The sequence below is a fragment of the Primulina eburnea genome, chromosome 7, assembly GCF_022965805.1.
Source record: "Primulina eburnea isolate SZY01 chromosome 7, ASM2296580v1, whole genome shotgun sequence".
In the NCBI taxonomy this organism is placed as follows: Eukaryota; Viridiplantae; Streptophyta; class Magnoliopsida; order Lamiales; family Gesneriaceae; genus Primulina; species Primulina eburnea.
The window spans coordinates 8204986-8229081 of NC_133107.1; the positions used below are offsets into that span (position 1 = coordinate 8204986).

Sequence of the window (24096 nt, forward strand, 5' to 3'; positions counted from 1 at the left end):
ACCTAAAACCAATTGATAAATTTGATGTTCGTGCGAAGCCTTGTGTATTTCTTGGCTATCCACTCCACCAAAAAGGATACAAGCTCTTGGAAATGTCTACCAAGCAGTTCATTGTGTCTCGAGATGTCATCTTCCATGAGGATATTTTTCCCTTTTCGAATCCACCTTCACCATTCAACAACATTTCCCACTCCTTATTGTTTGATCATGATGATCTGTATTTATCTTCATCATCTAATTCTCATAATACTGATGATCCTCTTCCTGTTCTTATACCACCTTCCACTTCCCAAATTGATAGTCAACCATTACGACAATCCACTCGAATCACAAAGCCTCCTCTTTGGACAAATGATTATGTTTGCTCCAATATCTCCTCGAACAAATGCTCTTCTACTGCTCATAGCATTTTCGACTATCTATCTTATAACAAGCTATCCCCGTCATACCAATCTTTCTTAGCCTCTGTCTCTACTCTTAATGAACCACAAACCTATCATGAGGCTGCTTCTGATTTGAATTGGTGTGAAGCCATGGCTAAGGAGATTGCAGCCTTGGAGGCCAATAATACATGGCAAGTAGTTCCCTTGCCTCCTGGCAAGAAACCAATTGGATGTCGATGGGTTTATAAGATCAAATATAAAGCTGATGGGACCATTGAACGTTTTAAAGCTCGGCTTGTTGCCAAAGGATACACTCAACAGTACGGCATTGATTATGAGGATACATTCTCACTTGTAGCAAAGATTGTCACCGTTAGATGTCTTCTCACAATTGCAGCATCAAAACAATGGGAGTTACATCAAATGGATGTTACAAATGCGTTCTTGAAAGGTGATTTGGAGGAAGAAATATACATGACCATCCCTCAAGGTTTTGACAGACAAGGAAAGAATTTTGTTTGCAGACTCCTTAAGTCGCTTTATGGCCTAAAGCAAGCTTCCAGACATTGGAATTCCAAGTTTACTCAAGCACTGATCCAAGGTGGTTTCACTCAATCCATGCATGATAATTCACTCTTTGTTAAACAGCAGGGGCAATTGATTACTATGCTTCTGGTCTACGTTGATGACATTGTCATTACTGGAAATGATGAAGCTGCCATCAAGGATCTTAAGAGTTATCTTTATGCTACCTTTGACATTAAAGATCTTGGTCCCCTGAAGTTCTTTTTGGGTATTGAAGTGGCTCGGTCTAAAGTTGGCATTTGTTTGAATCAGCGCAAATATGCTCTTGAATTATTGTCGGAGGTGGGCATGACAGGGTGCAAGCCTTTTGACACGTATATGGAGCAACATCTGAAACTCACTACACTCGAGTTTGATAATTCTATACAGACTGGACCTTCCTCTGAATCTGATACACCGTTATCTGACCCCTCCAGTTATCAGCGCTTGATTGGTCAACTTATTTACCTCACCATTACTCGGCCTGATATTTGCTATGTTGTGCAAGTTCTCAGTCAGTTTATGCATTCGCCAAAGAAGTCCCATTTGCTTGCTGCTCATCGCATTATTGGATATATAAAGCGGACCCCTGGATTGGGGTCTTTCTTATCATCCACAAATGATCTTCAATTGTCTGCCTATTGTGATTCTGATTGGGCTTCGTGTCCTATGAGTCGCAAATCTACCACTGGGTATGTTATAAAACTTGGATCATCCACTGTTTCATGGAAGACAAAGAAACAACGCACCGTTTCCCGCTCGTCAGCTGAAGCAGAGTATCGTTCAATGGCCATGACTGCATGCGAAATCATTTGGCTTCAAGGTCTTCTTGGTGACATGGGTATCATTGTCAACAACGCTACACCCCTTCACTGTGACAATCAATCAGCTCTTCATCTTGCTGCAAACCCGATTTTTCATGAAAGATCGAAGCACATTGAAGTCGATTGTCATTTCATTCGAGAAAAGATTAAGAACAATGTGATTCGAGCTGTTCATATCTCTACACAGGTTCAACCAGCTGATGTTTTTATCAAAGCGTTGGCATCCGATCAGCATCATTTCTTGATCTCCAAGCTTGCAATGCTCAACCTATTCCAAGCTTGATGGGGGATGTTAACATTCAATCACTTCCAGTAGTGTTAGTTAGTGGTGTTAATGTTAGTGTTAGTTAATGGTGTTAATGTTAGCAAGTAGTGGCAGTTAACTAGCTTGACTTGACTTGTGCTTATAAATAGGTCAACATGTGTATCTTTGCAATTTAATTTCAATAAGACAAGGACCTTTCTTCCTCATTTCTCTATGTGTAAAGCTCTTCACAATCGATAATTGCCGATTGATTCATACTCTCTAACAGGTAACAACTCCAAGATGCTTGGGTAATGGTCAAGATGTGAGGACATGGCCCATGTCTTGGCTTCAACATGATCTGATAACGTGGAAGAGAACATTCCCCGTAATTTCCGTGGACAAAGTCCATGATCAATTGACTTAGTCTTATTTTGTTGCCTGATTGAGGACATGGCCCAAATTTATACAAGTTGGCAGTGGTCTGATAGGTTTTCGAGGTTAATGCATGTTCTAGAGTGGTTTAAACACGATACTCTTTCTATACCGGGCTGACTTCTACCCGGTCTTCTTTTGGCTTCCACTCAGTCTCTTCTTGACTTCATGGGTTGAACTATGGATTGTGACCTTTTCGGAGCATCACCATTCCTTCATTAAATAGTCATGTTAGGCCCAGTTTGGTAGGTTTGATTAAGGTTGGATTGTTAATTAATTTCATGTTTGGTTCCATTTATAAATCTGACATTGATTAATTTTAGGACAACTTCTACTGTTTAACTTGGAAAAGGAATCCATGCATTCTAAGTGGATTATTTTTATCCGGGTAGACTAAAAATAAAAATGACCATAATAGCCCTTACTCTGAATTAAAATAATAGCCCTTACCGTGAATAAAAAAATTGCAAGATGGTTTAAAGAAAATCGATTAGCGACGGTTTTTAAATCTCCGTCGCAAATAGCGACGGTTGTTTTATAAACTGTCGCTAAATTTCAAATTAGCGACGGTTTCTCAAAAAAGATCGGCGCCGGTTTCACAAAACAAGATCGGCGACGGTTTTATGAACTAATAAACCGTCGCTAAATGTCAAATTAGCGACGGTTTTGCAAGATCCGCGACGGTTTCTCAAAAACCGTCGCTATTAGCGACGGGTTTTAGAGGCCGTCGATAAATTTCCGGTAGGAAGGAGACCGTTTCCGACAGGCCGCCTACCGGCGCCGCCACTATAGCCGTCGCGAAGGAGAAGGGCAATTTCGTCTCTTCATCAAAAAATTCAAAATTATCCTACACTTAAAAATCGTACCAAACTTAATATTATTTTACATCATATATTACAATCCTACCACAATCATTTTCTTTATCATTTACGTACTAATCATTAGTTTATCCTATCCTCTAACCAAACGTAGCCTTAGAGTCCTAATCGCTATCCCGAGTGGTTAGACTTGGGCTAGAGCAGGTAAACATTACATTTCGAATTTTAGGTGGGATAGGGCTGATGGAAGGGTGACATAAGCCCTATCAGTTGAAAAGATAGGTGTCATGTCAGATGTCGCTTCATCTACCAAGGTATAATTTTTCGTTTTATCGAGTGATCCGGTTCAATTTTTGAGGCATATCATGTTTGTAACAATTCTCACTTTTGTACTGCTCTTTCCACATCTACAAATACCGACCACCCCCTCCCATTTCTCAATTTTGTAACTTCAAGTTTTCTACTCTCTTGCTCTCGCAATTTCTGCATACTGTGTTTTTTTCGACGAATTTATTTCCACAATTCCAGTCACTTCTTACTCTTCTCCATTCTTAGGTTTTCATTTCATTTCCAGCATGTCTAATTCTACATCTTCTACTTCTTATGCCAATTCTCGCGGTTCATTGAACTTAGAGTCTACTGCATTGCATTCTGATTCCACCTGCTTCATGTCGGATGCTTCACAAGTAAGAAAATATCACTCGAGTTAGGATCTATCATCAATATGTTTGAATGCATAAAAAATGAAATTTGGATTTAGAGGTAGAATTTGATTTGGAATTGGATTTGGAAATCTTAAAAATGACATTTAGAAATCCATTTTTTGTTTGGAGAAAAAAGATTTAATTTGAAATTTTAGAATTTTACTAAAGTAACATTTGATTTTCTACATAAATCATTTTTTAAATCATATTATTCACATTATTAAAAAGCCAAAACTTTAAATTAATATTATGGTATATTTTATATACAATTTCAGCTATATATCTGTGTTATACAAACTACATAAACTTTTATATAAATAATTAATTATTGTTAGTGAAAACAAAATAATTATTTAAACTAAAATAGTCAAACATAAAATCTAAATATTCAAATTTAAATTCAACGAAATAAACCATTAAAAATTAAATATTCAACCACATCCTAATTTTATAAATAGAAGACAAATTATTATTAGTGAAGGTAAGAAAAATGATGAAAGAATGTGAATGGAAGAAAAATGACTCAAAGAGAGATAGTAAGGATAAAGTTGAAAAAATAAATATTTGAATGAGTTTTATTTGCTTGAAATCTAAATCCTATCAAATCTTCTCAAATTCCATGTAAATCCCACGGAATTCTTCAAAAGTATATTATTTTTTAAAATTTCATGAAACCAAACAGTAAAAACTGAATTCATAAATCCAAATCCTCCCAAATCCCATCAAATCCAATCTTCCAAAGTTAGGGTATCGAGATGCTAAAAACACATTTTCAATTTTATTTAAACTGATATGATTATGAAAAAACTCAAAGAAATAAGAGATAATTAACAATAAATTCATGTCTTAGTAAAATGCGTGTTTAGTCATTGTCAGACTAATTTTTTTGCTGCAGTATGTAACTAACCCAAGAAATATTTCTACTCTCCTTGGTTTCACATGTGTTTTTTCGAATGAAATTCGATACAATACATTGAAAATATAGAACCAAAAAATCGGTACAAAACATTGAAATTGATATTAATATATGATATTTGAGTACTAAATATTCGAATTTCATATTAATATATGATTTTTGAACACTCAAGCATGTATAACAAATTTAAGTATTAACAAAACATGTTTTTTTGGGATGAAAATTGATACAAAACATTAAATATATGAAACTAATATATGATCTTTCATTATAAACTTTTTAAGATTGTATACTAATATATGATATTTGAGCACAAAAAACAAATGTATTAAGTACTTATATTAATATAGTTGTTATAATTTTATACTCAAAATTTATCTTTTGTATCATATCTAAAACAATTTCTTCTGTTATATATGTGTGTGTTTCAAATTTTCAATATTTTATATCGAATTTTATCCGAAAAATAATTGTGATACCATGGAGTTGGGAAATTTTTTTTTTAATGTGAATCAAAGACTGAATTTTTTTTTAATCTGACAAATATTGAATAAACATTTAACTATACCAGAATTTAAAGTCAAGTCTCCCTAGCAATTAGGGATGTAATCGAGTCGAGTCGAGCCGAACTCTTGAATGTTTGAACTTGATTCGTTTATAATCGAGTCGAGCTCGAACTTTATTTAACGAATATATGCATGGCTCACGAGCTTATTCAAGTTTTTATCGATCTTAAACAAACTTAATAAATATGAATTATATATTTAAAGTTTTATTAAATTAATTTAAAAGTAAATTATATATGTAAAGAAAAATATATTATTTTTATTAAAATTTATAAATTTATTATAATAAATAAATTTAATAGATTTTTTTATATATTTCATAAATATGATGTAAAATCAATAAATCAAATATTAAAATTATTATTTTTTAATCTAAAAGACTACTCCAACGAACATGTTCACGAGCTAACGAGCCGAATACTGTAAGTTTGAATTTGATTTATTTATCTTAACGAGACTCATTAAACGAGTTTTTATCGAATCAAATTTCGAATAATTCACAAACGATTTGGTTCGTTTACATCAATAACGAGAGAAATGCGTTTTTAGTATCAATAACGAGAGAAATGCGTTTTTAGTAACAATTTTGGAACTCGAGTTAACAGTATTGTTTGAACTTCTCCAACTTAGCTACGTCGCAAGAAATAGAATCGCTTCGATGGCATATTATTGAGGCTTTGGTAAGAAAGAAACAGAGAATGGTGATGAAAACATCGGGCGGTGTATTACAATTTCTAAGTAAAAACAAGCTACTCCATCTTCAATCCGAAGACCCTCAACTCTTCGTCCACCATAATAAATTTTTCTGTCTCACCAAACCAAAACCCAAATTTTGTTGAGGACAAAGCCACGATTTTGGTTGAAAGATTGCGCGAATAAAGCCAGAAGCTTGAAATAAAAGTCACCCCAGATAGAAAAAGGCAAAAAAGAAATTATTTTTGATCGGTTTCTCTTTCCTTTCTCAGCATTTGGTTGTCTTGTATCGAAGAATTAATGGCATTACGTATCTCAGAAAAATACGAGGTCTTGTGCTTCTCGCAGCTTGGAGGGTTGCCTTTAAAAGGGTGCTTTTCGCATCTTTTTAGTTTTTTTAATGGTGCTGAAAGAGGAGGCATTTTGAGGGTAAAAACTGAGCTAGAATCTTGCTAAAGAATAACGAGAGTAAGTGTAGAAGAAGAAGAAATGGAGGATGTATGCTGCCAAGAACCAAGGAAGTCTTTTAGAGAAGCATTGGAAGAAATTGAGGCAGACGTAGAACATGCAAATGCTCTGTGAGTTTACATTTCAGACACTTTAATCTGGGATTTTGTCTGTCTGGGCTTTGATGGTGACCCTTCTTTTCTTGGCATGCACGTGTGTACTGAATATGTTACTCTATCTTTGTTCTATCGCTGAATATAGTGTGGGATTGAGCCGAGGGATTTATGGCGCAGATATTGAACTTGGGGAATTTTGTTCTGTTTTCTTCTGATGCCAAATATTTGGTTAAATTTTTAGAATTTGTTGTTTTTCAAACAGGTGGTATGAGCCCATGTGAAGTTTAACGTTGTTTATATTTAGTTTTATGTATCTTTTAACTCAGCTGATTTTTTATTTTTTCAATTTCTTGATCAATAATTTCACATTGGCGCAGTTAGTTGAAATGTGATAGTTTACAGTTTTATTATTGTATAAATTACTTAGTTGAACGCAAAATTATTGATGAAAGCCATCTTTTCTCTTATTTCGAGCTTTGATCATCTGATCAGGATGCATTCTTAGAGGCATGCGTTGCTAAATCTTTAAAGGAAAGAGGGTGTAAGGAGATGAGGGCTATTGCCTTTTGTGGTAACTGATATTGTATGAAATAATGTTTTGTCCAATTCTGTATTAATATATTCAAGCAGCTATAGCTTCCTTTGGTTCCCACAAATTATTCTGTTTTATAAGTACTCACTGCCTCTCCTGCCTTGTCCTCTCATTTGTGTTTCCAAGCGGCATTGTTTTTACGCCTGGCCGTAATGCGGATTGGTAATTGAAACTTCTCATTCCAAATGATAGCTTCTTTTTAGACATTTTCAATAAGTGCTCTTCCTCTTTTAGTTTTTATTGGCAGCAGAAAAATGAAATAGCCTAAATATAAAGGGGTAAAATTGCATTTCAATAATCTCGGATTCAAGGAATATGCATGGAGTTCTGAGAAATGCATGAGAAAGAAAGCCTTGTGTACCATAACATTGATAAATAGTGCGGAGGTGGGGTGCATGAACCTGGCTTATGTCTAGGATTGGCTTTGGGTGAGGATCTGTGTCATAGTGTCGGGTGCTTTATGTTGAATCTTCCTTTCATGTCAACTTCATATTTGTGAAATGGATGGGAGTAAAATTATGGCAATTAATGCGTTTACTTTGTCTGCCGAATTTAAATACGCTAATTGCGGATCTAGTATTGTCGGCGCAGGTATCCGTTAATTGTGAATCTACTTTTATCGAGCCGTACTTGGTCAATCATGACAATTACTGGCTTAGACACCAGCATTCAAAATTTGTTAATGTTCATTGCGTGTTTTGTTACGTCAGTGCTGTTTTTTATTTTTTTGTTTCGATATAGTAGCATGAATTCTTCCTTCATATTTGTGAAACGGATGGGAGTCGAATTATGGCAATTAACGTGGTTGCTTCGTCAGCTTATTTGAATATGTTCATAGTGAATCTAGTTTTGTCGGCGCCGTACTTGTATGAATCACGATGATTACTGGCTTAGACACTAGCTGTCAAATTTTTTTAGTTCTCATTACGTGTTCTGTTACGTCAGCTCCGGTTATTTTTGTTTCAATATAGTAGCGTGAATTCCTCCTTTCGTGCCACCCTCATATTTGTGAAATGGATGGGAATCAAATTATTGCAATTAATGTGGTTGATTTGTCTGCGGAGTCTAAATCTGTTAATACCGAATCTTGTTTTGTCGATGCTGTACTTTTGTGAATTATGACAATTACTGGCTTAGTTGCTAGCTGTCAGATTTTTTAATGCTCATTCTGTGTTTTGTTAAGTTAATAATATTTATTTTTGTTTCGATTGTATGACGTCAAAGTAGAAATAATACCATGAATATTCATAGGGCTGCAGCCATTCCGAGAGCTAAGAGTTGTACCCATCTGGAGATTAAATTGGTCTACAATGACATGGCACCCCTCCTTTTGCATTTAATCCAATGGATGGAGTGTTCTTGCTCGTGTATCTCGCCAAGATATCTGAATCTTAGTTACATCCTTATTTGTAAGGTATGACAGCGTTGTCCTTCCATTTTCCAACATTGTGTGTCACTGGCTGGTTAAAGCGTATAAAAATGTAAGGAAATTTGTTTGAGTCGCTCATTGATATAGAACATTGTTTGATTTGCACACCTCTTGCGCTCTTAGGTGTATGAAGATGGAGCACCAAAAATGTCAGCACGTGCTAGGAAAGCGTCTATTAATGACTTTTATGGTTGACAGTTTATCTGTTTGCTTACTTCAGAAAAATATTAAGTTTTAAGTATGCAGATATTTTACAAGGTTCTTGAAAAACAAACTGCAGGTATCATATTACCGTCACTTGAGCAACTACATTCTGACATGACAAAACTGGATGGCACTAACGCCGATAATCTTGTTCCGGAAAGCACCAGCAAGAAAATACAGGAGAAGGAAGGTGAATCTGCATGCTCAGATCCTCTGAAAAATGGGGAATGTGGAATATGCTTGGTTGCTCAGGCTGAAATCGTCTTGCCTGATTGCTACCATTCGATGTGCTCAAACTGCTACTATAAATGGTAACTAACACGATTTCTGTACATGTTCCTGCTGTTGATAAGTGACATCCCTTTTCTCTGCCTAAATCCTTCATACCTTACAGGATCTCCAGATCCGAATCGTGCCCCTTTTGCCGTGACAACTTAGAAGGACTCGAGCCAATAGATTTATGGTACCTAACTAACAAGAATGAAGTTGCAGACCCGGCCACTGTTTTTGCGGAAGACTTGCAGAATTTCTGTCTTTATATGAAGAACCTCCCTATAGATATGCCTGAGGTTATGTTCCAAACGTATAATGAATACTTAATATGACGTGATGCAAAGGATGATGTATAGGAATCATAACTTTATTGTGATATATATAGCATCTGGTAAAGAAAGTTCCCTCTTTGTATTGTAATAACCACACTTCGTCTATGCATTGTTCATATATAAACCATTAATGTATCTATCAATAAAACAATAGTATTATCTAAGTTGCACGTGTATTTGGAATGTAATTTGTGTGAAATGCTCTTGACAATATGTTTGCTACTTGGTCTGTAAGTTGTCAGTGATCTTTAGCTGCTTCGATGGCTGCTTTCTCACAATTCATGAATCATATGTGCGGTGTTGTTCTTGGTAGACTCTTTGACTGCAAAACGAACCTTGAGTTGTATAAATATTACATACCTTGCCGAAGCTTCTTCGGTTAAAAATTATATTTATCAAGTGTATGAGGATGATTCTTGGAGCTTTCATGCAGATCTCCCGGGCGTTCAGCCTTAGAACTATGCAGTGTCCTTGCCTTTGTGCTCGGCGCTCGCATGACGTAAGCCTGTTATAGGTTACTCTCCGTTAGCTCTATGTAGCTGAAGACGAAGGGATGGGAGCAATGCCCCTCGTGTTTGACAAGCTCTACCAAACTCTATCGAGTGCCCAAGGCATTCTAGCAACAACTCTTGGGAAATCCAAACCGAGCTTGTCTGCTATAGATAGGGGGCTGGCCTCAACCTTACAACTTCCCAATTATCTCTCGGAATCTCCAAGTTCGAGATGGTCACCGAGGTGCTTGCTACGCTCTACGGAGTGATGCGATCTCAGCAGATTCGACAGTTTCATATTATATCAACAGAAAACGGCAACTCTTTGACTCATATGGGAAACACGCTTTCTCCAACGTCTATAAATATCATACAAGTTATGTTGTCTCGACTGAATTAGACCGTCGAGTATTATAGGAGTCATTAAGCAAAGAGACGGTTTCAAAACATCGATCTTTGTCACCGATTTAAAATGCCAAAATTCTCATGATTTACAATAACTCACTCTCGACTAGTGTAAACGAGGCCAAATTCATAGCCTCCTCAAAGGAACTCGAGTAAGTAGAAATGGAGTCCAATTGCCATCTATCTAGAATTTAAAGATTTTCAGCATTTACCCATTTAACCAACAAGAAATTATGTTCAAGAAAAGCTTTGATTCAAGAAAACAGTACAATTACATGCACTCCAAACTCCATACAAAGTATTTTTATACACTATTAAGATCTCATCTTGTTAATCTGGTTCAGAGCAGGTTGCAAGATATTGTACAGCACCCAAAGAATCGCAGGTGTGATCACAAACAACAACAGCTGGCCCCTGCTGTCAGACACAGCTTCACCAATCGTGGCCATCTCACCGGCGGCGGAGGCCTCCGAAGGGTGGAGGAGCCCGGAGGCGGCGAGCTCTCCAAGCCCCAGCCCGACGATCACCCCTTTCGAGCTGGTCATCTTGTTGATCTGATTGAGCGCCGGCTGCAAGATGTTGTAGAGAACCCAGAGTATGGCCGGGATAATCGGGATCAAAAGGGCCAACCCACGGTTGTCCCCGTCGGCTATCTCCGCCAGCTGCTGCGTTGCGAGGGCCGGATCCGCTGCGGAGAGGGTGGAGAATATGGCTCCGGCGAGGGCAGTCCCCGTGAGTGTCGCGGTGTTCTCCGGCAGCTTGGGGAGCTTTTGCAGGGAGAGAAGAGAGACAGCCGGCTTCGCGGGCTTGCAAAATGTGTTGAAGGCCTTCGTAGTGTGGCATTTGGAGCCGAGTATCGCCATTGTTGTAGCCATAGTAGCTGCCGCCATTGCTTAATGATTCTTGCGCACTTTTGGCCAGAGATTTGTACAGTGGAATGCACAAGACTACGCAGTTCTTGGAGAATTTGGTGGTGGGGGTGATAAGCCGAGTGAGGAAGTTTGGTAACCAATGAGAGGGTGACACCTGGATTTTACTCTTATCCAAAGGTTGTGATCCTTGGGATATCTACCTCATATTTGATTATTCCACTCACAAACAATTCCTCAACTTCATGTTGTGTTTTCTTCTTAAAAAAAATATCTTCTTGCTCCCTCGTCTCGATTGTATATTTTTAAAAAAAAAAACAAATTAAAACAATCATTAAAAAAATAAATTATATACAATCTTTTTAAACAAAAAATTAAACATAAAAATTCAATTTATCAAAATCTCATGATAAATTCAAAGTAAAATCTTACGATATAATAGCAAAATTTCACGAGATAATTCTTGTAAATACGGTTGTTTAATATATTTGTTGTACATTTAGTATTACTCTCGTTTAAAACTATATTTTTTTTAAATGATTAGGCTATGGATTTAAAAAATGATACAATAAATTTGAAATGATTAAATATTTAACTCTTGTGAGGCGTATGGCCATGTCCGTTTTTGTAAAAGTGGTGATAAATATATATATATTGTCTATTATAATGAATTAATATTCGTCAATATTTCTTTTTATGAAGATATTATGAGCATGACGTATCAGGTTTCGCGTTGCAAACTTGGCCCATAGATCCATTTTGGGCTGTCTAAATTATGTGTGTTCATATTCCCATTCAATTGAAAAGTAAAAAAAAAAATATTTGAATGGCCAATATATATATATATATATATATATATATATATATATATATATATATATATATTTTGATAATATGCAACAATTTATACATTGAACATATCAAGATCACGAATATAATCAATAACCCATTATGTCTTCCTCCCTGTGGATCGATTTAGAAGAAGAATGAGCAAGCAACAGCGGCCGCAACACCGACAACGGTAGCGGCTTCGAGCGCAACAGCACCGCTAGCAGGCGAGGGGGCAGGTGCCGTTGGGATGTCGAGGAAAGCACCTGCAAGAACAGGCCCGCCAACAGGTGCGGCATCTACGCCACCAGCACTGTTACCGACCACTGTCTCGTCAAATGGGTCTGGAGCATCCTCTGTGTTGGCTGCTGGTGCGGCTGCATGGGAGGAGGCCGAAGCCATCCCCACGGCGGCGAAGAAGATCAGACAAATAACGAGAAGTACTTGTCGTGCCATAATTGCATGAATTAATGTTTCTTGGGGTTGGTTTTCCATTTGGGGTGAAGAGAGGTTGATATAGGAGAATGGATGGTGGTTGAATCTGGGGTGGCCATGCAATGTATTCTTGAAGCATTAGACACCATTGTCATGTTCTCTATGAAAACCACAAACATAACAAAAAGGAAGTCAAGTCCGAATTTTCTGAAAAAGGTAAATAAAAAAAAAGGTAAAGAAGTAAAAATAATTAAGGCCTATTTTTCCTTATCATTTTCTCTACTTTGTTATGAATGAGACGAAATGATTTTATAAATAGTTAATTACATCACAAAATTTCTAAAAATTCCAAATTAATAATACCAATATAACCATTACTAATACTAATATAGCAAAGGTAGATAACTTATTAAAGACTAATTCTCCTGTCATTCATAATATTATTGTATATACATACATACCTAGAACTTGATAGCATGATATAACATTGTCAAAACGGGTGGGAAACCATTTTGGTGGTTAGAAAATTTGTCAACTTAACTTATCAATTTTATATGGTGGGAGGGTCTAGTCAATTTTGTGTTGAATTTGGCCGAATAGTCTAACTTGCAATTTATCATTAGACAGATCGATCTATATTTTGGCTGGTGAGGATTTAACCAACCTGATGTTGCTGAAATGCGAGATGGTAGCTAGGAGGTCGGATCTTCACTTGGGAAGTTCGGATCAGACTTTCGAAATCTGGAAACACAAACAAGAACGTTAGAAGGAGGCCGGAAGGTTGTTCCGACGTAGCCCCTCTGACGCTCAAGTCAGATAAATGAAAACTGAGAAAGTAATGTGTGTGCTGAGAGAATATGAATATATGAAAGAATAATCAGTTAACGAAACCTGATATTTATAGGAGAAGAATAGTGTCCTGATTGGGTAGATTTAGATCCTCAGAATCATGCGCAAGATTTGGCTAGATTTGGTTAGATTCTGTGCAAGATTTGGTTAGATCTTGATGAGCTTTACTCTTTTGGGTTTTATTTCCGTGGGTTACTCGTTAATGTCTGAATAGAAACTCTCCCAGCAAGAGCTCGTCCATATTTTGGACCTTGTTGGAGCTCGGCAATGACACTTCCAATCTGCCCGATTCCACGATATGAGAGGTCGGCAGAATATCTAATTGACGAGACTGTGGATACGGGAGGTCAGCTGGGATGACCTCTTAGAAGTTTCAGACCAAGATGGGGTGACCTTACACCGTGCTGGGTCATGAATCTGACCCTCCTGGTTTTTCCAAACATTGGGCCACTGCCTCTTGGATGCCCTCCAACCGATCTCGCGGTAAATGACCTCCCAGATGTTTCTGAGTGCTAGGCCTCTAACTATCCGGGTTACCGAGAGTGGGCTGGATCCAACCTCGCTCCAAGGGTATCACTACCCAACATCCCATTTTACATGACGAGCGTGGCAGGAATGCGTAATCTTTTTTGACAGTCTAGCACGATGTCACTCGTCATGTTTACTCAAAGGAAACTTTGACTTTTTGTTTAAATATTTTTGTGAGTTTTATAGAACCTAATTATCAAAAAGTTCCTTTAAAAAGAAAATTTACCAGAAATTTTAATAGGACATTTGCTTAATTAGGTTTTGAAAAGTATGAGGGTATCATCATGTATATGATTTTTCTTCATGGGATAAACATAAGATGATTCACATGAATATTCAATTTTTAATTTATATACAAAAATAGTCTCATCTTATATTACATGTCTCAAGTTTGTTGTCCCAAGACACATTTTTTCCTTTGTTTGGGACTCTATGGGGAGACTTATGTAAATTAGATCAATCAGTAGGCCGGCACATCAAGTTATATTAGATCGACAAGTATTATGTGTAAATGTTTCTTGTGCAATTACAACAGCTGTTTATTAAATACCCACTTTTACAAACAAAATAAACAAGTTCAAACATGTTGTCAATTAATAAAAACTATCGAAATAGTGCTCAATTTCAGATGTTTAATAAAACAACGATTGCATTAGTTGAGAACAACTATTTATACAAACATAGACAATATTACATAGAAGTAGGATGCTTGTTCAATACATATCATGACACCAACAACAAAACACATTAAAATAAACTAAACGTAGTGTCATGTTGCCTTTCTGTGCATATACCCAATGGATTTCATGATTAGGAAACTAACACTAGTACAATACAGCGATTAAACCTTAGGACACCAGTACAAAAATGCAGCAAAACGGTAGAAGACAAACAACGAGAGCAACTTCAAAAGCAAACTGCAGAACACAAAACATCCAATAAAACGATCTACACAGATGACATCTGTAGATAGTCTCACCGTGCATCTTTCTCCTCGTCGGAGCTATCAAGTACTATATACGGAGTTGTGTCATTCCTGATCACAAGCCGCTTTGAAGAGTTAGCTGCGGGATTTTTGACACAACGTTTTCTGGAGGTGTTTATAGGCAGCTTCATAGCGATATTGTAGTCATCCATCCACTTGCAATGTGTATTCTCCTTCTGTGTTGTGGACTTCAACTGAACTGATGGCCTTTTGTTGGCAGCATGTTGAATCTTCTTCTGGTCAAGAAAAACTATCTCTTTCTGCTTCTCATCTTCGTCGTCTGAGAGGGTAACAACTTCGACTCTGTACTTCGTTGTTACACTTTCATCGGAAGCTGCTTTGTATGTCACTGACATTGTGTGCCTGTTGACAATAGCTTTCAGAAACTAAGAACACTCACTGGATTTACAACGTAAAAAGAAAGCAACATGGTATTTAAGGAGTGGAAAAGTAAACTAACCATTAAATATAGTTACCAACCCAACTATAAATGCAGGTCATTCCAAAGGGAAATTGTAATACAATGATGTGATATACCAATATAGGTCAACACCTACTCAAATTAGGAAAAATCATGATCACAAAGTTAAAAAAAAGGAAAAACAAGTTTTTCAACAAGTAGCATATTATATTGTCAACTGAATAATAAAACATAAAAAAACTGGGCACTTTATACAGTACACTTTGCACAGCGTGTACCACCTTGTTGAAACTTCAAGTAACAGAGAAATTCAGTGTACTGCTTTTTTAATACAACAAGAATAAATATAAACATTGTGCCAATATTATATCCTAGTTTTATTGTTATGCACATGCAAATGAAAATAAATTATTAAATTAATACAATATTGAAATATTGAGAAACATACCTTACTGTTGAGTGATTCCTGTACATATAGACATTGTTGCACTATTATTTGATGTTAGTTTCATAGTCATATAAGTTGGAAGAATGCATGAATCACACAAATTTTTAATGAACAATCAGTAATAGATTGAATAAAACACTTGCACACAGTGCATTAATAAGGAACTTACGGAAAATACATGGCAAATATGGTTCAACGATGTAGTGTTTCATTTTTATAAGCATACGTAGACAACATATATCACATTCTAACGACAAAGATTATGATGAGTAGAAAAATGACACAGATCAACGCGCAAAGGAATCCAAAACATCAACAAGCTTGTTCACGTCCATAAGTTGTGCTCTTCATTGTCTCACTGGGTAAATATTCTCTTGCGGATGACTGTCACATACTGTTTCGTCAAATTTATTTGTAGAATACGGATGACCTTGGTTTGAAGGAGAATCATATGGGCTACATGGTGTTGTGCATACAACACCTTCTATTACTACTAGAACATGAATGATCTTCAAAAGCATTTGAGTTGCTTTCAATGTTAAACGATTGTTTAGCGGTCGATGTTGCATTTCTGCCAGGGTACTCATTGTACCAAAACAATCTCTTCTCATGTTTTAGTCCCATAGGACATATGTAGTATTGTTGACCAGGATGGGTTGAGTAGTTACCAGCCGTCCTTAAAACCATGGTCTCGTTCCCACACTCACATTGTGGTGGCATTTTCGATTCCATGACACCTACGCAAAAACAAAGAATTGTGTTTGGCATTTTATGTCCTCGGAAATTACAAACGGAGTAGTTCAATTGTTGTGTTACAGCAAAATTACAAACAATGATACACGAGAATCATGTTATAACAATTTATACTATCTTAAATAACACTTTGCACGTGAAATATGAATTCTATAAAGCAAACTTCTCCAATCACTTTTAACTACTGTATATACTTCAAAATCAAAATGCATATACATAAAACAATTATTATTGTTTTAGCTTAACTTTTTGACATAGTATTCTAACGAAAGTACACGGATAAGACTTATGCAGACGACATCTTACTAACAAAATTCCTCGTTTATCTTCATATGTGTTCTTCAAATGCGTTTGCACGACAAGTCGACAAGTTCGAAATGAAACTTTCAGTTGTTCTATACACGAATAATAAAACTTGATATTATTACTGCAACAAATTGTTTGCCATAGAAGTGAAAACAACCACTTGTACCCAGTGAAATTTAACAAATGTATCAACATGGAAGGAGATTATAGTCAACCACTATGATATTTTAATGAATTTGTATAAAATTGTGTACTGCATTCGAAATACGGAAATTTATGCAGATCATAGGTTAATCAAAAAAACTTATTCCTACCTTCCAATTTTTTCTGCAAATGAGTTTGTACAACAGCTTCCAAACAAATTTATAATTTCGTTGCTGTCAAAAATTATTAAATCAGAAGTTTGTAACAAAAAAATGACTTACAAAAACCATACATATTTCACAAATTGCAACCGGCCATCTTCAGATCTATAAACTTGTGTGTTCTGTGTAAAACATATAAAAAAACCAAATCGCGTTAATTGCATATATGAAAAATACTCATACCCAAGCAGAATCGGAAGTCCGCGTTTAATAGTGCTTCGTGCATTCACCATTCATTTTCTTTGAAGCACCGTAGAAGAAGAAAAATCGCTGACGACCTCATCTTCAAGGGAAGACTTTGAACAAGATATTTTCTACCCTCTGTCAAAATGAATAGAGTATGTAATTTTGTAATTTCGATTGTGGGATAGGGATTGACTATTGAAGGCTATTGTGGGCATTTTTGACAAACAAAAAGTTATCCAAAGTAATAAAAATTCTACCATACACAAAATAATTAATCAAACAATATTTACATCATTCTTTATCAACTATATATCAATCAAATTACTATTCATTTAGTTATATTATCACATATATCAAAGGAGCCTTAACGATTGGGCCCAAATTTTCTCCAAAATTATACCTACATGTTCCCCAAACTACCCTTATACTTGGTCAGAAGTCAACTTTCACGAAAACGAGCCCTGTCGAGGCTGCAAACCCAATTCTGTCATTTACGCTGACCAATTTCGTAATCACTGTTTCACCCCCACCACTCAGCATAGTTCCAACCCACCCTGCGCACGTTAGCTATATCCGCAATCATTACTCCTAACCAGACCATCAGCCATGCATTTAAACCCCACAAAGCAACGCACCCACTGCTTAACCTACGCCACTCCCCTCCGGCACAGTCAACTGTCACTGAATCGATCTGTGAATTCGGCTACAGCTCGTAATCCACCTATTCATACACCGTTCTGTATCTATTGTTGTATATGCTCGCACATGTACTAAGTACGGCATTCTCATTTTGCGCTGCGCCTGCAATTGTTTCACTCGGAACCTTATGCAATATCTGGTCCGAAGATTCAGAATTGTCGCTCGATCGATCTCCGATCGGGTGAGAAATTCGTTTCTGGAGCACGCATTTTCTGGAGCTGACATGCTGTGGTTCGCGAGATTGGTGCGTATGTCGTCGCATTGTCAATTATGAGCTGGTTTCTTCACTTTTGATTCGTGATGAGCATGAATCCTCTTTGCTGCATTGCTCCCGTATCAGTTGAGAAGGATCGAGCTGGGGTGAGGCCTCAAACCCTAAGTCAAGAGCTGGTATCCGATGATATTGTTGTTTATGATAGTAGCAACAATGCGAGTGTCAATCCGTTGAGGTACAGCTCGAGGCGGAATTTGTCGATCGGAACTGATGTTCTGGCGGCGGTTGGCGGTGGCGGAGGAGGGGATTTGGCCAAGGAAAGATGCGATGAGAATGTTGAAACGAAGAGTTGTGTCGGGGTTTTGTATAAATGGGTGAATTACGGGAAAGGTTGGAGGGCTAGGTGGTTTGCGTTGGAAGATGGTGTTCTGTCGTATTACAAAGTCCATGGCCCGGATAAAATCGTGGTCGGTAATGGAAGAGAGAATGGTGTAAAATTGATTGGTGCGGAGAGTTTCAGGTACATTAGGAAGTGTAATCTTGGAGGTGGGAGTGGTAATGGACATTCGGGAAATGGGTTTGGGTCAGGGAAGCAGTGGAAGCCATTCGGGGAAGTACACCTGAAGGTCTGTTGATTTCTTCTGTTTGGATTTATTGTGACTTTTGGTTTTCTTGTTAGTTTCTCAGTGTTGATTAATGATATGTGGTTTTGATTTGTGATTTATGATTTGTGGTGCATTTGTGTTTTAATAATGAAATGGTGTATAAAAGGCAATGAACCAGTTGATGGACTGTGGAAAAGCGAAAACTTATTTTATGACACTGCATTAAAAAATTTAAAGTGCCAATTTACAGAAGTTATGTGCTAGAAGTAGTCACGAGGAATTTTGGAGTTGCACTGCGGTTGCAATTCGTGGTCTCCGTCGACTGTGCGTGCGACAGAAGTTTTTATATCTGGTCTCTTACTGTTTTGGACTATGTGGTTCTTACCGGTTAGTGGCTGGTGTATGAGCGTAAACGTGAAACTGAAGTTAAAAAAAAAGCGTTTGAAGTTGCTAGGACTCAATTTTGAATCTGTTGTAAACCTTATAAGTTCATATTTTAGCTTGATGATTCCATAAACTAACACTAACCAACATCTCGAGCAGGTTTCTTCAATTCGGGCCAGCAAGTCAGATGACAAAAGGCTTTCCATATTCTCAGGGACAAGAACTCTTCATCTGCGATGTGAATCAAAAGAAGACAGAGCCTCATGGATTGAAGCACTTCTGGTTGCTAAAGATAAATTCCCTAGACTATTGACAAGTAATGACCTAGCAAGTTCTGAAGAATTCATTGTTTCAACAGATAAGCTGCGGGCACGGTTAATGCAGGATGGCATTAGTGAGACAGTAGTTAAAGATTGCGAGTCTATAATGCTGGGTGAGCTTTCTGAGATTCAGAATCAGTTAAGGACCCTTCAACTCAAACATATTTTGCTGCTGGATACTTTGAGGCGACTGGAGGTGTATACTTTATCCTGAGATTCTGGATTCATTTTCTGAGAAATTGTTTTTCCAATTTCATCTAGAAATGGTTATTGAATATATCAACTATTAGACTTTATATTACTCTAATGGGACACATTATGGATTTGGAATTTTAGTATTAATTGATTTTTTGTAGAGCTGAAATGCCTATTTATTTTTTGGTTGTTAAAAATCCGTGCATACATCTCTTGAAAATTATACTGTGCCATTCTAGAGACCATTTAAGGAGCTCGGTATCTCTTATTTTGTTCTGTAGACAGAGAAAATTGAATTGGAAACAACTGTTGTTGATGAGACGAAGGGACGAGATTCTTGCAGCGGACAAGGGAATAGAAGGTTCAGTGGTCAGTTGAGTTTTTATTCTATCAAGATTGTTTGGTTGAGTTGGAATGACTACGACATGATTTGTCATGCCAAATTTGTTCTGGAAAGTACCATCCACTAATTATTGTTACATTTGACTTTTGCAGATTTCTATTCGGTTTTGTCAGAGGGCAGCGCAAGTGACTCAGATGCTGATATTGAAAGTAGATATGGAGGAGATGTTGAAACAGATGAAGATGAAGGAATTTTTTTTGACACAAATGACTTTCTGTCTGCAGAGTCTCTAAGAAGTGCTTCATACCGAGGTAGAGAGAATTCAGTTTATGCTTGCGAAACAGACTTTTACTTTTCTGGTCGTTTAAGAGAAGTTGGAATGGGAACAAAGGAAATTGAATTTCCATACGTCAGGAGAAGGGATAATTTACCGGAACCGAAAGAGAAAGAGAAGCCAGTTGGGTTATGGTCAATAATTAAGGATAACATCGGCAAGGATTTGTCAGGTGTTTGCCTTCCTGTTTACTTCAATGAGCCTCTATCCTCGTTGCAAAAATGCTTTGAAGATTTGGAGCATTCATATCTTGTTGACCGGGCACTGGAATGGGGAAAACAGGTTAGATCTGCTCATACGTTTTTGGTGAAGGAGTTTCCTTGCATGATTATTTACAAAGCAATGTATTTTAAGATATGGCCTGAATGTGTATTAGTTTTGAAACCCAATATTTATTTCGTACTGCTATTGGTTTGTCAACTTTATGTATGATTGTATTTTTTTTCCTTCTGCAGGGAAATGATTTGATGAGAATTTTAAATGTAGCAGCTTTTGCAGTGTCGGGCTATGCCTCAACTGAAGGCAGGCAGTGCAAACCTTTCAATCCTCTCCTTGGCGAAACATATGAGGCTGACTATCCTGATAAGGGCTTAAAATTCTTCTCTGAAAAGGTTGTCCCTGCTTCCAACAAAAACTTCCTCTAATCAGTGATTGTTCTATTATTTAACACAGTCATTGTTGGGTTTTTATGCCTGTTTTGGTTGCCATAATCAAGTTTAAATGTTGAATGGAGAGAAGGTGCTGCTCTCCAGCTGTTCCATTGTGATAACAGATTATAACAATCTATGTTTAAGAAAGTCTTGTCAATTGCATCGCGTGCTGTGTTTCAGGTGAGTCATCATCCAATGATTGTGGCTTGTCATTGCGAAGGCCAAGGTTGGAAGTTTTGGGGAGATTCTAATCTTAAAGGAAGGTTCTGGGGTCGTTCCATCCAGCTTGATCCTGTGGGAACATTGACGCTGCAGTTTGAAGATGGTGAGACATTTCAGTGGAGCAAAGTCACTACTTCTATTTACAACATCATAATTGGTAAAATCTATTGTGATCACTATGGCACCATGCGCATCAAAGGCAGTGGAAATTATTCTTGCAAGCTTAAATTCAAGGAGCAGTCTATCATAGACCGAAATCCACATCAGGTAACTATTTCTAACGTCAAGCACAAAGAAATGAAGTTCGTGTTCAGGCCAATCCCCCCACTTTGCATTCCCCTTTTACTATCCCCTTTTACATCAAAATATAAAGGCAAGGGTAGGCACTCTTTAATTGGGAATGACTCCCTTTATTTTTTGTTCTATCCAAACATGTAACCAAGCACATCAAATCAGGAGTAGAAAAGCTGTGTCATCCCGTGCCTGCTCACTTCCCAGATGTATACTTGCATTGTATTTGCCCTAAATCATCGAGAACTTATGTTTGGATAATTTCTTACTCCACTGTCTTTTTCTGGTTAATGCTACACTGATTTGTAAACCAATTTATCGAGCAGGTTCATGGTTTTGTGCAAGACAATAGGACCGGAGAGAAGGTTGCCATATTGCTGGGTAAGTGGGATGAAGCAATGTATTATGTGATGGGAGATCCAAGTACCAAGCCAAAGGGTTATGATCCAATGACTGAAACAGTGTTGCTATGGGAAAGGGATAAATCTATTACCAAAACAAGATACAATCTCACACCGTTTGCGATATCTTTGAATGAATTGACACGGGGTTTACGGGAGTTGCTGCCGCCAACAGACTCGAGGTTGAGACCCGACCAAAGACATTTAGAGAATGGGGAATATGAGCTTGCAAATGCAGAGAAGCTTAGACTTGAACAATTGCAGAGACAGGTGCATGCTTAGATACCAAGATAGATCAATATACAGTCCCATTGATTTTGTGGCATTTTTGGAGATCCAAGTTCCAACCCATTCATTTTATCTCAAATTAAAATTAAATTCTCATGATTTTTTCGTGTAGGCGAGGAAGATGCAAGACAGAGGCTGGCAACCAAAATGGTTCACGAGGGACGAAGATGGTTGTTATTGCTATGTGGGTGGATACTGGGAAGCGAGGGAAGCCCATAATTGGGATGGTATCCCTGATATATTCCGGCAGCCCTGTGATCTCCCTGTTTGTGTAACAGAAGAGTGAAGTTATTGAAGAGCTCATTCAAGAGCACATGCCAGGCGTCAGAATTTGTTTGTACGTCCAGTAATTTAATTTCATCTATCGCACAACGGATGGGTTGGAACTAAGGACATGTACCTTGTACAATGTTCTTCCCTTGTGAAATCAATGAATCCATATAAAGAAAATCTTATTTCTAAATTATGAGCCAGAATTGATGGTTTTAAAGTGACAATTTATATGTGGATGAATAATACTAGTGATATTTAGTTTATGAGTTGAGTCATCGTCAATCATATTGATTGTAACACCCCAAATCGTAGCTAAGCATTTCTAAAATAAAATTTAATGATATAGTTACGTGAAACAATATAAGCTTTATTCTTGGATAATCTAATCTAACATATACCACTTCAATTGTGAATTTTTTTATATGTCCTTGTTCATATTTAAGTTGGCCAATTAAATTATTAGGTTATTTTTAAAGGTTTTTTTTTTTTTTTTTTGTAATTCATTGTCCATCTTAAATGAATTTGAACATTAATACACATTCTTTTTTATTTCTTAAATTTTATGCCAAATTTTTTATTTTTTTACATTTCCTTGTTTATTTAAGTTTGCAAATTAAATTAATATGTCTTTTTAAAGGTTTTTTTTTGTGATTTGTTGTCCATCTTAGATAGATTTGGACATTAATTAACATTCTTCTTTATTTTCTAAATTATATGTAAAAAAATTATTTATTTACATTTCTTAGTCAATTTTTGTGATTCATTGTCCATCTTAGATATATTTGGACATTAATACACATTCTTCTTTTTTTCTTCTAAATTGTAAACTAAATTTATGATATAATCTTTAAAAAAAATTAATCAATATAATCTTTATAATAAATATGAATTATATTGATAGTTTATCATCATTTGTTATGTATTACAATTTTACATATAATAATAATAAATAATAAATATAAAATTATAAATATATCACTTCAATTGTGAATTTTCTTATATGTCTTTGTTCATTTAAGTTGGACAATTAAATTATTAGGTTACCTTAAGGGGTTTTTTTTTTTTTTTTTTTAATTCATTGTTCATCTTAAATGAATTTGGACATTAATACACATTGCTCTTTATTTCTTAAATTTTATGCCAAAAATTTTATTTTTTTACATTTCCTTGTTATTTAAGTTAGCAAATTAAATTAATATGTCTTTTTAAGGGTTTTTTTAATTTATTATCCATCTTAGATAGATTTGAACATTAATTAACATTCTTCTTTATTTTCTAAATTTTATGTAAAAAAATTATTTATTTACATTTCTTAGTCAATTTTTGTGATTCATTGTCCATCTTAGATATATTTGGACATTAATACACATTCTTCTTTTTTTTCTTCTAAATTATAAACTAAATTTCTGATATAATCTTTAAAAAAAATTTAATCAATATAATCTTTATAATAAATATGAATTATATT

General features: G+C 36.3%; 4 protein-coding genes across 9 annotated transcripts; 2 read left to right on the forward strand and 2 right to left on the reverse strand.

Annotated features, from left to right (window-relative positions):
• Positions 1-6069: 6069 nt before the first annotated feature.
• On the forward strand, positions 6070-10498 carry LOC140837109 (E3 ubiquitin-protein ligase AIRP2-like). The gene is made up of 5 exons (XM_073203118.1): positions 6070-6725; positions 8554-8716; positions 8855-8921; positions 9012-9246; positions 9330-10498. The coding sequence occupies exons 1-5, from the start codon at positions 6637-6639 to the stop codon at positions 9538-9540; spliced, it is 765 nt and encodes a 254-aa protein (XP_073059219.1). The 5' UTR covers positions 6070-6636; the 3' UTR covers positions 9541-10498.
• Positions 10499-10667: 169 nt separating this feature from the next.
• On the reverse strand, positions 10668-11398 carry LOC140837110 (photosystem II reaction center proteins PsbY, chloroplastic-like). Its single transcript, XM_073203119.1, has one exon. It carries the CDS (start codon positions 11324-11326, stop codon positions 10751-10753), a length of 576 nt encoding a protein of 191 aa, XP_073059220.1. The 5' UTR covers positions 11327-11398; the 3' UTR covers positions 10668-10750.
• Positions 11399-14671: 3273 nt separating this feature from the next.
• Positions 14672-17568, reverse strand: LOC140837111 (uncharacterized). Of its 5 annotated transcripts, none has more exons than XM_073203124.1 (4): positions 17454-17568; positions 17295-17345; positions 15800-16536; positions 14672-15293 (listed from the first exon to the last, which is right to left on the reverse strand). In XM_073203124.1, the coding sequence occupies exons 3-4, from the start codon at positions 15823-15825 to the stop codon at positions 14921-14923; spliced, it is 399 nt and encodes a 132-aa protein (XP_073059225.1). In that variant the 5' UTR covers positions 15826-16536; positions 17295-17345; positions 17454-17568; the 3' UTR covers positions 14672-14920. The 5 variants fall into 5 exon arrangements, with proteins under 5 accessions (XP_073059225.1, XP_073059221.1, XP_073059222.1 ...); XM_073203120.1 differs by having other exon boundaries at positions 17284-17345; XM_073203121.1 differs by having other exon boundaries at positions 17173-17345.
• Positions 17569-17992: 424 nt separating this feature from the next.
• LOC140837113 (oxysterol-binding protein-related protein 1D-like) lies at positions 17993-22818 on the forward strand. 2 transcript variants are annotated; one of them, XM_073203125.1, is made up of 8 exons: positions 17993-18948; positions 19471-19827; positions 20108-20195; positions 20322-20785; positions 20959-21114; positions 21334-21642; positions 21993-22337; positions 22468-22818. In XM_073203125.1, exons 1-8 carry the CDS (start codon positions 18409-18411, stop codon positions 22639-22641), a joined length of 2433 nt encoding a protein of 810 aa, XP_073059226.1. In that variant the 5' UTR covers positions 17993-18408; the 3' UTR covers positions 22642-22818. The 2 variants fall into 2 exon arrangements, with proteins under 2 accessions (XP_073059226.1, XP_073059227.1); XM_073203126.1 differs by lacking the exon at positions 17993-18948 and having other exon boundaries at positions 19469-19593; positions 19670-19827.
• The last annotated feature ends 1278 nt before the right edge of the window (positions 22819-24096 follow it).